Below are 12,266 nucleotides of genomic sequence, written 5' to 3'. Positions count from 1 at the left end.
GATAGGGGATGACGAATGGGACGGTAAGAATAAAATTTATAATATTGTATTATATTTTTAAATGAATAATTGTTATGTTTACGTTCCAATAATGGTTCCAGATATGTGTGATTGGGATTGGGACCCATATTTAAGAGACGATAACGGCGATTTATATGATTGGGGTCTGGTGTGGCTGTTCGAGCCGGATTCTGTACCTGTGTATGAAAATTGGGACGGTAAGAATAAAATTTATAATATTGTATTATATATTTAAATTAATAATTGTTATATTTTTAAATTAATAATTGTTATGTTTAAAGATGAACCATACGTTCCAATAATGGTTCCAGAGATGTTCGATTGGGACGCATTTTTAAGAGGCGACGACGAGGCCGACCCGCTCGATTGGGGTCTGGTGCAGCTTTTCACTCTACCAGACCCGTACGATGTTAGGCCTCAGCCTACACCGCCGCCACACCGCCGCCGTCACCGCCGCCGTCACCGCCGCAATCACCGCCGCAATCACCGCCGCAATCACCGTCGCAATCACCGTCGCCACCCCAATCGTCCATGATGTAAATTATTTTATTTTTTATTTTTTGTTACATTTTCGTTCGTCCGTTTTTGGGTCAGTATATTTAAATACTTTACCCGGGAGTTGGACGGGTTATGTGTACTTAGTTTTCAGTCCTAAACAGGAATCTTAGTTTATAAACTTTATAACGCGGATCAGTTTTGTTAATGCTGCGGTAGTCGGGATAGTCAGGCTCAACGTTAATAGGAGTTAGTTGGTAAGAAATAGTAGGAGGTTTCTCGATTTGGGTGTTTGGTTCTAAATCTTAGAGTTTTTGCGAGAGGTGAAAGAAATCTTGTTGCAAATCAATCGCTTGTTTTATCTGGTATCTGAGCCGTTTGAGCTGTACCCGTTTACCTGCCCTTTTCTTCATGAGAATGTTAAATACGACGGAATGTCCCAAAATGAACTTAAGGTCGCTACGCAAGGCAGCGACCAGTCCGATTCGCTACGCTCTTCGGCAGCGAAAGGGGTAAACTCGATTTGAGAGTAATGGTAAATAATTTCATACACCAAGAGCAGTGTTCGTAGGCGCTACACTCTTCGACAGCGCCCCGGTTACCAATTCGCTACACTCTTTGTCAGCGAAAAGGCCGTTCCCCGCTCTCGGAGATGTCCTACGTTATATGTAAATTTTAATCAAAACTCGGATCAGATGCCAAATAACTGAGCTTATTGTGGTATTATCAATTACCTTTTATTCTATGAGTGGTTACAAAATTATAAGTCTAAAGTACTGGATTAGTTGTAACGTAAGAATAAGGAAACGAAGGATGACAGTCGAAGTTCGCGGAGAACTATAGTTACGACAAAGGTTTTGTTAAGATTTCAACTGCGATGCACAGCGTTTTTCTAGCCCTATTTATACTCGAAATTTTACCACCTCCATCTATGAATTTTGAAGGAGGGAGGCCCTTATCTCGGTTTGTTTATAAGATTTTGTTTATAAGGTTTGTTTATAAGGTTTATAAACAACCCTGGCGATCCTGCATATCGGATGTTAGTTTAGGATAGGTCCAGCTGAGAGCGATGAAAATTTGTCAATACGTGACGATAAGCAAATTCTAGCGATCTCGCGTATCGGATGTTAGTTTGAGTTAAGATAAATCTAACCGAGAGCGATGAAAATTTGTCGGTACGTGACACCTTCCCCCTTAAGTCATACGCGGTACGTTGTGTTCCGCGTATGAATTATAATAAAAACGATGTGCAATCGCGAATACGTGATCTGTAGTAAAAAAAATTTGTAGTTTGTATATTAGATATATCGTTAAAGAGTATATAATCTATAATAACTAAGATATAACTGGATAATATAAAAGGAATATAAAATAATTACTAAATATAACTAAATAAGAAGAAAAAAAAACTTATAGTTCTATCTTTTTTTTTCTTTTTTTTTTTTTTTTTTTTTATAGCCGTGGATATGCACTATGAGATTCTTAGCGGATATCGACTTCTTTCATATTTTGTGTTTCATTTTTTATAGAAAATTGGCATATGGGAGATTGTGAGAGTTGTGTGTATGGTGTGTTTGTTGTCTGTGTATTTTCTCGTCTGCCCGGGTGAGATGAATTTTGTGTTTCTTTTTTCTTCTGGTCCTCTTTGTTTTTGGGCACCCCTCGTGCCATGTGAAGTAATAAATTTGTTACTGAATCCCAAAGTGCTCCGATCAGTTGTATTGGCCATCCATATATAGTGTGTAATGCATAACCATGTAGCATGGTGTCCACTACTAGTTTTATCGTCCTTATGCAGAAATAAATGCCGATTATGCCTGAAGTTGCGTTGCCAAAGGATAAAAAGGTTCCCCAAATTTTTTTCCAGGCGTTTTCTGTGATTTTGTGTAGAGTGTTTTCGTCCATTAGGTGGGAGAGCGATATTCCTTGTGTTAGTGTAGGTTCTTCTTTCACGCCACGTGCCATAGTGTTTAATATTCCAGCTTTTTCCGCCGGGAACATAATATGATCCCTTAAGTTTTCAAGATCTTGATTAGTGTAGATGCCACTGGCAGCCAAAGCTCCAGGATCGCTGTAATGCCAGGTTGGTTTCATCATTGGTTTCATTATTTCAGGTGTCTTGCTGTATTCGACGTTTGGTGTTATGCGGTACCATCCGTCGTTTAGAAAATACATGGTTGGAAGTATTCTGCTGCACGTGATTTGCGTTCCCGTTTTGAATAATATGTGAGTTCGTGGCGCTAGGAAGTATGTTTCGTTTCCCTTTAATACAGGCAGTTGTTGGTAGCATTCCTGAGTGTGTTGTACTTTTAATTCTACAGGAGTGCATTTAGTGACGTGTACGACTTCTCCAGAAAGCGTTGCCATATATCCTGGCCCTTTCATGATTTGGTAAGCGAAGTCGTCCGGTGATTGAATAGCTAGGCTGAGTGCGTTCTTCATTACTTGACGCTCCAGGTCGCAGCGTTGTTTTAATATGTCGGTGTATAGGTAATTTATTTGTGTGCGGATGTGTTTCTCTACATATACGAATTTTGAGTTAACGTAAGCAAAAATATCTATGTTTTCTACTGCTAATGGTTTTTTTCGTACGAAAGATTCTCCTTTAATCGTTTCTAAAATTAATAATTTTGGATGTTCTGTTTTAATTAGAGTGTATCCACAAAGAAACTTTTTGCCGATTTGTGTAAGTGCAAAGATGACATCTTGTGTTGACAAGGAATAAATTATTTGTAGTTTGTTATTCAATTTACTAACCATTTTCTTTGCTTTTCCTTCGTATAGTACATCATAGTGATTAAATTTACAATTATCGTTAGGTATAGTTTCCCAAAAAGTGTATCGTCCTTCAATATCTATGCAATTACCATTTGAATATCTGCAATTTGTTCCGGTCTTTAAATGAATTCGGTTTTTTTCGACATTAATCATTGCTTGGTGAGAAGTCAAAGTAATTGTTATTATTCTTTGTACAACTACATTTTGCCATGAACCGTAAGGATCCGAATATTGTGTTCCCGAACATTTTCCGTCGGTTGTTATGGATCCTGCTAAAACGACAGGTCGCAATGTCGTTTGATTTACCTTTAATCCATTAATTACGTTATTAACATTTATGATAAGTGTTCCGGTTTTATGCATACTTTTACATTGGTCTAGTGTGATTTCAAATATATATTCCGCGTGCGCGTTGTGTACAGTAGATACGTGTGAATGCATGCCGCAATGATAAACAGTTCTTGAAATTGCAATTTTACATTGGATTACATTTGAAGATTCGAATTTTGATAATTGTAACAATTGTATAGGTATTCCTTCTACATGTGGTTCTATTAGAGGTATGTTACATTTTTCTACGTCTAACAATAATACGGTTGTTATGTTGAGGTTTGCTGTTCCGCAATCGTATCCGATGATTCCATATGTATCGTGGATGAAAAGAATTCCAATGACGGTGAGGCAATTTATTGCCCTCATCTGTTTTAAATACAATAGTAAAAGTATCTGATTAGTTGCTTCAAGATTGAAAATGCTTGCGTGGTGCATGTTCAACCTCGTTTTGTTTTTTGTAATTTATTGGAATGAACCATTCTCGATTTTCCCTTAGCAAAAATTTTTATATTCCCGTTAGGTAAAATATCTGTTATGATATGCGGACCTGAATACTGGTCGCCTAATTTCCCTTTCTTTGGCTCGTTTAAAAGAAAGACTTGATCATTTATTTGAAATGCTTGAGGATTGATTTTCTTGTCGTAATAGTATTTAGATTTTATTTTTGATGCAATTAAACATTCTCGAGCCAATTCTTGTAAGTTGTGAATACTCGTTATTAATTGACACAGATAATCATCGTACGTTCTTTCTTTTACATTATCCGTTATTTCACTGGACGGTTGTCTGGCCAATTTGCCAAATACCAACTCGTACGGAGTATATCCAGTAGATTCATGAATGCTGGTGTTATAAGAAAAAGCTGCGTATTCTAATAATTCGTCCCATTCTGTGAATTTGTCTACGTATTGTTTTAGATATTCAACTAGTACCAAGTGTGACCGTTCTAAAGCTCCATTAGCTTGTGGATAGAAAGCCGTAGTTCTATATTGTTTGATTTTAAATTGTTTAGCAAATCTTTTCATTAGATTACTCATAAAATTAGTTCCTTGGTCAGTTAAAATTATTTTAGGTGCTCCAAAAATGCAAATGAAATATTTTAATAATGCGTCGGCGACTTGAATCGCGGTTATGGATTTTAAAGGAATGGCGAGGGAAAATTTTGTAAGGTGATCTTGGATTGTTAGGATATAGGAATTTCCTTTGGTTGTTTCAGGTAAGGGTCCTACTATGTCCATTGATATTTTTTCGAAAGAAGAAAACGGTGTGTCAGTAATTAGCATAGGCTGTTTGGTTTTTACTCTGACTAACTTTTTAGTTTGACACTGCAGGCATTGATTTATATAACTTCAAACGTCAGATTTAATATTATTCCAAAAAAAATTTTGCCTGATTCGATTGTAAGTTTTATAGTTATTCCCTTGTGTCCACCGATTTTTGATGAATGAGCTTCTTCTATAATATCTTTTCGTCTCTCAACTTCCGGAGTTGCTACTAGTCTGTGACATATTACTAATTTAGTTGAAGTTCCAAGTATTGATTCGCGAATTTGACTTAATATTTCAGCCTAATTTATGTCATCTAGCTCTTTGAATTTTGCTATATTTATTATTATAATTGAATGTTCCTTTATTTTTCGTAACTTAGTTGGAATTTCTAATATCGTATCTCTAGCTACTTTATCTTTAATATTCTCTTTGCAAATAAAAATCAAATGAAATCCATTTCCCTTTTTAATAACTTCAAAGTTCCCTAGTTTACCCCCTTTTATTTTTGGTACTATCTTTCGCGTCTGAAGTTGTCTTGACCCTTCGTCACACGGTTTACCGTCCATAGTCAAAAAATATAAATAATTCTCCTTCCTCATAAAAATGTGATCTCGACTATTTATTATACTATGTCTTTGTCCGCATGTCATTACTCGTTTTTCAGTCTCGTATGTTATTTCGTCTGCATTAAATTCATTATAAGTCATGTTATTGTCATTGTCATTGTCACTGTCGTTGTTCTCTTTGTCCTTCTCATCTTCGGTTTCTTCGTCGTACTCATCATCAGTAGTAAGGTCGTCTTGATCGTCTCCTGGATCATTGCAGTCATCATGATCTTTGTTGATTTCCGAATTGTTTTTGTCATCCTCGATTGTTTGTGCCAAATCTTCGCAGTCATCTTTAGTTTGATAAATTTCGTTCTGTTCGGTATCTCGTTCTAAATTACTTATGATTTCTAAGAGGTCGAGTGGTATAGTTATTGATGGAATAGGCGCATTCATGTTATTACTTCCGCTATTATTTTCCGTTTCAGGTAGGAGATCTTGGATGTTATTTCCGATGTCCGACGTCTCGGCATTTTGTAAACATCTAGTATTGTCTGATTGATCCGATGGATTATTATGTATTTCTGCATGAATTATGTGCTCGATAAAGGGAGGTTCCTCTAATTCTTTCTTTGTAAATGGAATGCTTTCGCCGTCTGAATTTCCCATGTGACGTGTGTGCATTCCTGTAACTATTGGTTCTGGTTCGTCTCTCATCGTCCCTCTTCTTGGTGAAGCTGGCAAAGGTTTAAGATTAGCATTTCTTCGTCTCGCTTCGTCGTCTTCTGGGCATTCTTCAATTTCATCATATGAGGTATGGATTGGGTATATATTTGTCGTAGGATTCCTTGATAAAGCATCTGCGTTGGCATTTATTTTGCCTGGTTTATAAATTATTTCGTAATCGTATTCGGCTAGTTTAATTCTCCATCTTGCTAAGCGCGAGGTCGGATCTTTTAATTTGTGAAGCCAAGTTAACGGTTTGTGGTCGGTTATTAGCTTAAATTTCTTACCGTAAAGATAAGGTCGAAAATGTTGTACAGCGTATACTATTGCCAATAATTCTTTTTCTATTGTAGAATAATTTTTCTCGGCGTCGTTTAATACTCTTGAAGCATAGCTTATCGGCTGGTCTTTACCTATCTGCCCTTGGCTTAAAATTGCTCCAATTGCAATTCCGGATGCGTCAGTCGTTAACAGAAAAGGTTTAGTGAAATCGGGATATTGTAATATTGGTTCATGACAGAGTGCATTCTTTAGTATTTCGAAACTCTCTTGTTCTCTTTCTTTCCATTTAAAATCATTATCCTTTTTCAATAGATTTGTAAGTAGTTTAGCTATTTTTAAAAATCCTTTAATAAATCTACGATAGTAACCAGCTAATCCAAGAAACTGTTTTACATGTTTTGCATTTTTTGGTATCGGAAAATCTTGTACTGCTTCTACCTTTTTAAAATCTGCGGACTCCATTTTCTCCTATTATGTGTCCTAAATAAGTAACTTCTTTTCTTAAAAATTCACACTTGTCCGGTTGTAGTCTTAGATTCGCTTGACGTAATCTCTTAGCTATCTTTTCAAATTTGATTGCGTGTTTGGTGAGGGAGCTCGAGTATATCACTATGTCATCTAAATATACGAAGATTTCGTTTCCTTGTATTCCTGTGAGCACCAAATCCATTAATCTTTGGAAGGTCGCTGGTGCGTTTTTAAGACCAAAAGGCATACGGTCAAATTTGTAATGCCCATGCGGTGTCGAAAATGCCGTTTTATGGCTGTCGTCTGGGTGCATCCGTATCTGGTGGAAGCCCGAAGCCAGGTCAAGGACCGAAAAATACTTAGCACCTCCTAATTGGTCTAGTATTTCTGTTATGTTAGGGAGCGGGTATGCATCGCCTATCGTTTTTTCATTTAGTTCTCAAAAATCCAATACCATCCGCCACCTTTTGTTGCCCTTTGAGTCTGCCTTTTTTGGAACTATCCATACAGGTGTGTTGTATGGAGATTTCGAAAGTTTAATAATTTCTTGCTCCAGTAATACGTTCACTTGCTTGTTTATTTCGTCTTTATGAATTACAGGGAACCTGTATTGTCGCATGTGTATCGGAATTTTGTTTGTAGTAGGAAGTCGATGTTCCAAAACATTCGTATGGTTAAGTTTTTCGTCCGGCAAGTGAAAACAGTCGGAATTCTTCTCAATTAATTTTTAAACATGTGATAGCTCTTCGGCATTTAAATGTCCCAATCTTAGCATGTCCATTATTTTATCTTTTCTTTTCTTTTCTTTTATAGTAAAACACGATTTAGAATTTAAGTTCGATTTGGTAGAAATAGAATTAGAATTTGGAATTAGTTTTGAGTTTGAGATCGACTTATATTTTTCACATAAGTTTGAATTAGAATTAGAATTAGTAATTGTGCTATTTAAACAGCACGAATTTGAACTTGATTCTAGATTTAAGTAGTCCGACCTTGAATTCGAATTTGTAGTCGAGTCTAAAATTTGACTTTCATTTGTCTCAAACTCATATATTTTAATTGTAGGGATATATACTCTTTCTTCTTCTTCGGTAGTATTCACTACCTGTAGATATGCGTCTCTTACTGTAACTAAGGCATCTCCTAAGTAAACACCTTTTGTTACATTTAAACGTGGAACATATCCTTCTTCTATCTCTGGATTAGCAACCCTAACAAACATTTGTGAAATCGCTCTAGGAGGAATAGTGAAAATTTCTTTTCCTTCAAAAGGTATACAGATATCGTCCCACTCTAATTGATTTCGTTCATAATCGAGTTTCGCATGAAATCTTTTAAAGAAATCTGAACCCAGAATCCCGTTCTGTGGAATCGGAAAATCGTTTTCGACTAGATGGAAAGCGACTGGACATCCTAAGATAACTATCAGTGCCAGCCCTAAGGTGGTCACGTGATGCGTCGTAATTCCGCTCAGTCTTAAGATTTCGTTCCTATCCACGAGAGTATCCGTTGTTACAGAATTTTCTTTGATAATGTTGGGCCCTGATCCACTGTCTACCAAAAATTCTATCTCTCCCGTAAAATTTGAGCTTTTTAATTTTACTGATGGAACGTCTTCTGTTCGAGTTATGTTTACTGTTCGGTGATTAACTCTAATTCTTCCGAAATTGCTCTCGCGGGGCGGGTCTTGATGTTTCCCGGGGTCGCCCCTGTCCTCGCGGGAATTTGTTCGTTTCCCTGCATCTGCGGGTTCTGACGAAGATTATTGTTATACATCCGTTTACGACATTCTTCTAATGCATGACCGGGTTTTTTGCAATATCTACATGTCGCGGTCGCGTTATACGTGGAATTCTGTATGCTCGTATTAGGATTTTGCATCGCAGGCAGTGGTTGCTTGTAATTATTACTATTATTGCTACGGTTGATTTGTGAAAAACCGGATCTATTTAGAATTTCGCTTCTGTTCCCCTGCGGTTTATTTAATTGCCAACATTTGTCCGCTGTGTGTCCCTTTTTATGACAGTACTGACAGATTACGGTCTTGGCTTCTATGCGCCGCACCGGTGTCCCTTTCTCGGTTGTTATGTTTTCGGCGAGAACGACCCGTCTTATCATGTTTACGGTTTCCAGTTCCTTTTTGGCCTCGATCGCGCGGCTCTCAATCTCATCGAACGATCCGTCTTTAGATATTATAATTTCTTTATCCAATCCGCGTAGAAAGCTACTTTTTAAATGTTTATCAATTGAATTTCGAAATTCGGCGCTTATTTGTCCCGTTTCTCGTTTTTGGGCATCAAGTATCCGTTTTCCTAATTCCCGTACGCGATTTGCATATGTAACGACTTTTTCGCTTTTCTTTTGGCATAAATAGGCTAATCGTCCTTGAGCTTCATAAACCGTTTCTCTAGAACCGTACTTCAATCTTAAAAATTCTACTAATTCTTGCATACTATTAAAAGTTTGTCCAAGAATTGATCTATGTGCGTCATCTTTTAATTTATTACGTACTGGGCGAACCAAATTTAGTTCTTGTGATGGCGTTATCATGCTGAGCGTTTCCTCGCAACCCTCGACAAAATATACGAATGGAATATTTCCTCCGTCGTAACTTGGTACTGCCTCTAGTGCATCTCTAATTGAAAAATGTAAATAGTTACCGATAGTTCCCTCTGTTAAAACTGCCGTACCGGGGTTGTGTGGTCGCTGATTTTATGTGTATTGCAATTGTTGAATTGCTTGTTGTTGTTGTACCACCATTCTTCGTAATTCTTGAATTTCTGGATCTTCTGCTCCTCTGTTTCGATCCATTGTTTCGGAGTCCCTGTCGGGAGGCGGCGTACGACTCAATGACGTGCCCCCCTTTTTTTTATCACTTTTTTTTTTTTTTTTATCACACAACTTTTAGATATCCCACCGCTGTCACCAAAATGTTACGTTTTCGTTCGTCCGTTTTTGGGTCAGTATATTTAAATACTTTACCCGGGAGTTGGACGGGTTGTGTGTACTTAGTTTTCAGTCCCGAACAGGAATCTTAGTTTATAAACTTTATAACGCGGATCAGTTTTGTTAATGCTGCGGTAGTCGGGATAGTCAGGCTCGACGTTAATAGGAGTTAGTTGGTAAGGAATAGTAGGAAGTTTCTCGATTTGGGTGTTTGGTTCTAAATCTTGGAGTTTTTGCGAGAGGTGAAAGAAATCTTGTTGCAAATCAATCGCTTGTTTTATCTGGTATCTGAGCCGTTTGAGCTGTACCCGTTTACCTGCCCTTTTCTTCATGAGAATGTTAAATACGACGGAAGCTCCCAAAATGAACTTAAGGTCGCTACGCAAGGCAGCGACCAGTCCAATTCGCTATGCTCTTCGGCAGCGAAAGGGGTAAACTCGATTTGAGAGTAATGGTAAATAATTTCATACACCAAGAGCAGTGTTCGTAGGCGCTACACTCTTCGGCAGCGCCCCGGTTACCAATTCGCTACACTCTTTGTCAGCGAAAAGGCCGTTCCCCGCTCTCGGAGATGTCCTACGTTATATGTAAATTTTAATCAAAACTCGGATCAGATGCCAAATAACTGAGCTTATTGTGGTATTATCAATTACCTTTTATTCTATGAGTGGTTACAAAATTATAAGTCTAAAGTACTGGATTAGTCGTAACGTAAAAATAAGGAAACGAAGGATGACAGTCGAAGTTCGCGGAGAACTATAGTTACGACAAAGGTTTCGTTAAGATTTCAACTGCGATGCACAGCGTTTTTCTAGCCCTATTTATACTCGAAATTTTACCACCTCCATCTATGAATTTTGAAGGAGGGAGGCCCTTATCTCGGTTTGTTTATAAGATTTTGTTTATAAGGTTTGTTTATAAGATTTATAAACAACCCTGGCGATCCTGCATATCGGATGTTAGTTTAGGATAGGTCCAGCTGAAAGCGATGAAAATTTGTCAATACGTGGCGATAAGCAAATTCTAGCGATCCCGCGTATCGGATGTTAGTTTGAGTTAAGATAAATCTAACCGAGAGCGATGAAAATTTGTCGGTACGTGACATTTTTATTTATATTCTTATTTTTATATTTTTATATTTTTATATTCGAACTTAACACACAGTTTAGAACACGAGCAAAAAACGATTTTGAAAAAAATTTATATAAATTGTTGAATAACGCGGTATTCGGCAAAAACGATGGAAAATGTGCGCAATCATATAGATGTAAAATTATTAACAAAAATGGGACGGACGGTACGGTGCGGAGGCAATGATCGCGAAACCAAATTTTCATAGTACAAGCATATTTTCGGAAAAATTAGTTGCCATAGAATTACGCAAACTCGAAGTTAAATTTTACAAACCAATCTACGTCGACATGTGCATACTCGACGTATCAAAAGTATGTCTTTATGAATTTCACCACGAATACATGTCACCGCTCTATCGTGACAATTGTATAGTAATGTACACCGACACGGATAGTTTAATATATCAAATTAAATGTCAGGATGTCTATGAAAATTTGAAACGCGACATCGCTCGATTCGATACCAGCGATTACGCCGCGAATAATGTGTACGGTATACCGCTCGCGAATAAAAAGGTGCCGGGTCTGATGAAAAATAAGAATAACGGCGCTATAATGACCGAATTCGTCGGGCTTAGAGCAAAAATGTATGCTTTGCGGGTGGATGGTAAAAAGGAAACTAAAAAAGCAAAAGGTGTCAAAAGTAACGTCGTAGCGCGTAGTATAACATTCGATGATTATACGCGCTGTCTTAATGACGAGATTGAAATGACGCGTCAGCAGTCATGTATAAGATCGAAATTGCATAAAGTGTATACCATCAGCGAGACGAAAATTGCTCTAAGTCCCTACGACGACAAGCGGTATGTCGTACCTGATTCGACCGACACCTTGCCGTGGGGACATTATCGAATACCGTTGTAAATAAATTATATTGTAAGGACGTATTAATGGAAATTATATATATATATTTTGTTATATATTTCATATATTTCATATATGTTATACAATATATATATTATGTTATACAATGATTGAATAAAATACATTAAATAACATTGTTTTTATGTATCCAAGAGTTGTGCGAACTGTCGAATCCCAGCCATTTCACATAAACCTCGTCACCCCTCCTGCGCAGTATTTTCTCCACGAGGTACACATCCGGATAATTTGCGCGATGCAGCTCATGCTCGTAAAACGCTCCAGCGATAGATGTCTTGCGATAATCCTCGAGTAGATATGTTACGGGATTAGTATGCTGCACTTTAACAATCTCAAACACCTCGGTTGTCCAATTTGGCGTGTATCCCTTCTCGAAAAGTTGTTTGTAC

At 37.4% G+C, this 12,266-nt stretch overlaps 1 protein-coding gene across 1 annotated transcript; it reads right to left on the bottom strand.

Annotated features, from left to right (window-relative positions):
• Nucleotides 1–1,998: 1,998 nt before the first annotated feature.
• On the bottom strand, nt 1,999–3,276 carry LOC146723547 (uncharacterized). Its single transcript, XM_085481640.1, has one exon. The coding sequence runs from the start codon at nt 3,274–3,276 to the stop codon at nt 1,999–2,001; it is 1,278 nt and encodes a 425-aa protein (XP_085337766.1).
• Between the last annotated feature and the right edge of the window lie 8,990 nt (nt 3,277–12,266).

Source organism: Nylanderia fulva, unplaced genomic scaffold (genome assembly GCF_048542155.1).
Source record: "Nylanderia fulva isolate GAGA-0341 unplaced genomic scaffold, ASM4854215v1 Scaffold188, whole genome shotgun sequence".
Taxonomy (NCBI): domain Eukaryota; kingdom Metazoa; phylum Arthropoda; class Insecta; order Hymenoptera; family Formicidae; genus Nylanderia; species Nylanderia fulva.
The sequence above is the reverse complement of the archived record's forward strand: the minus strand, read 5'-3'. Positions and strand labels throughout refer to the sequence as shown.

What these genes read in the sequence shown, in the direction of transcription:
- LOC146723547 (XM_085481640.1), bottom strand. Translation starts at nt 3,276, where the DNA reads ATGGTTAGTAAATTGAATAACAAACTACAAATAATTTATTCCTTGTCA.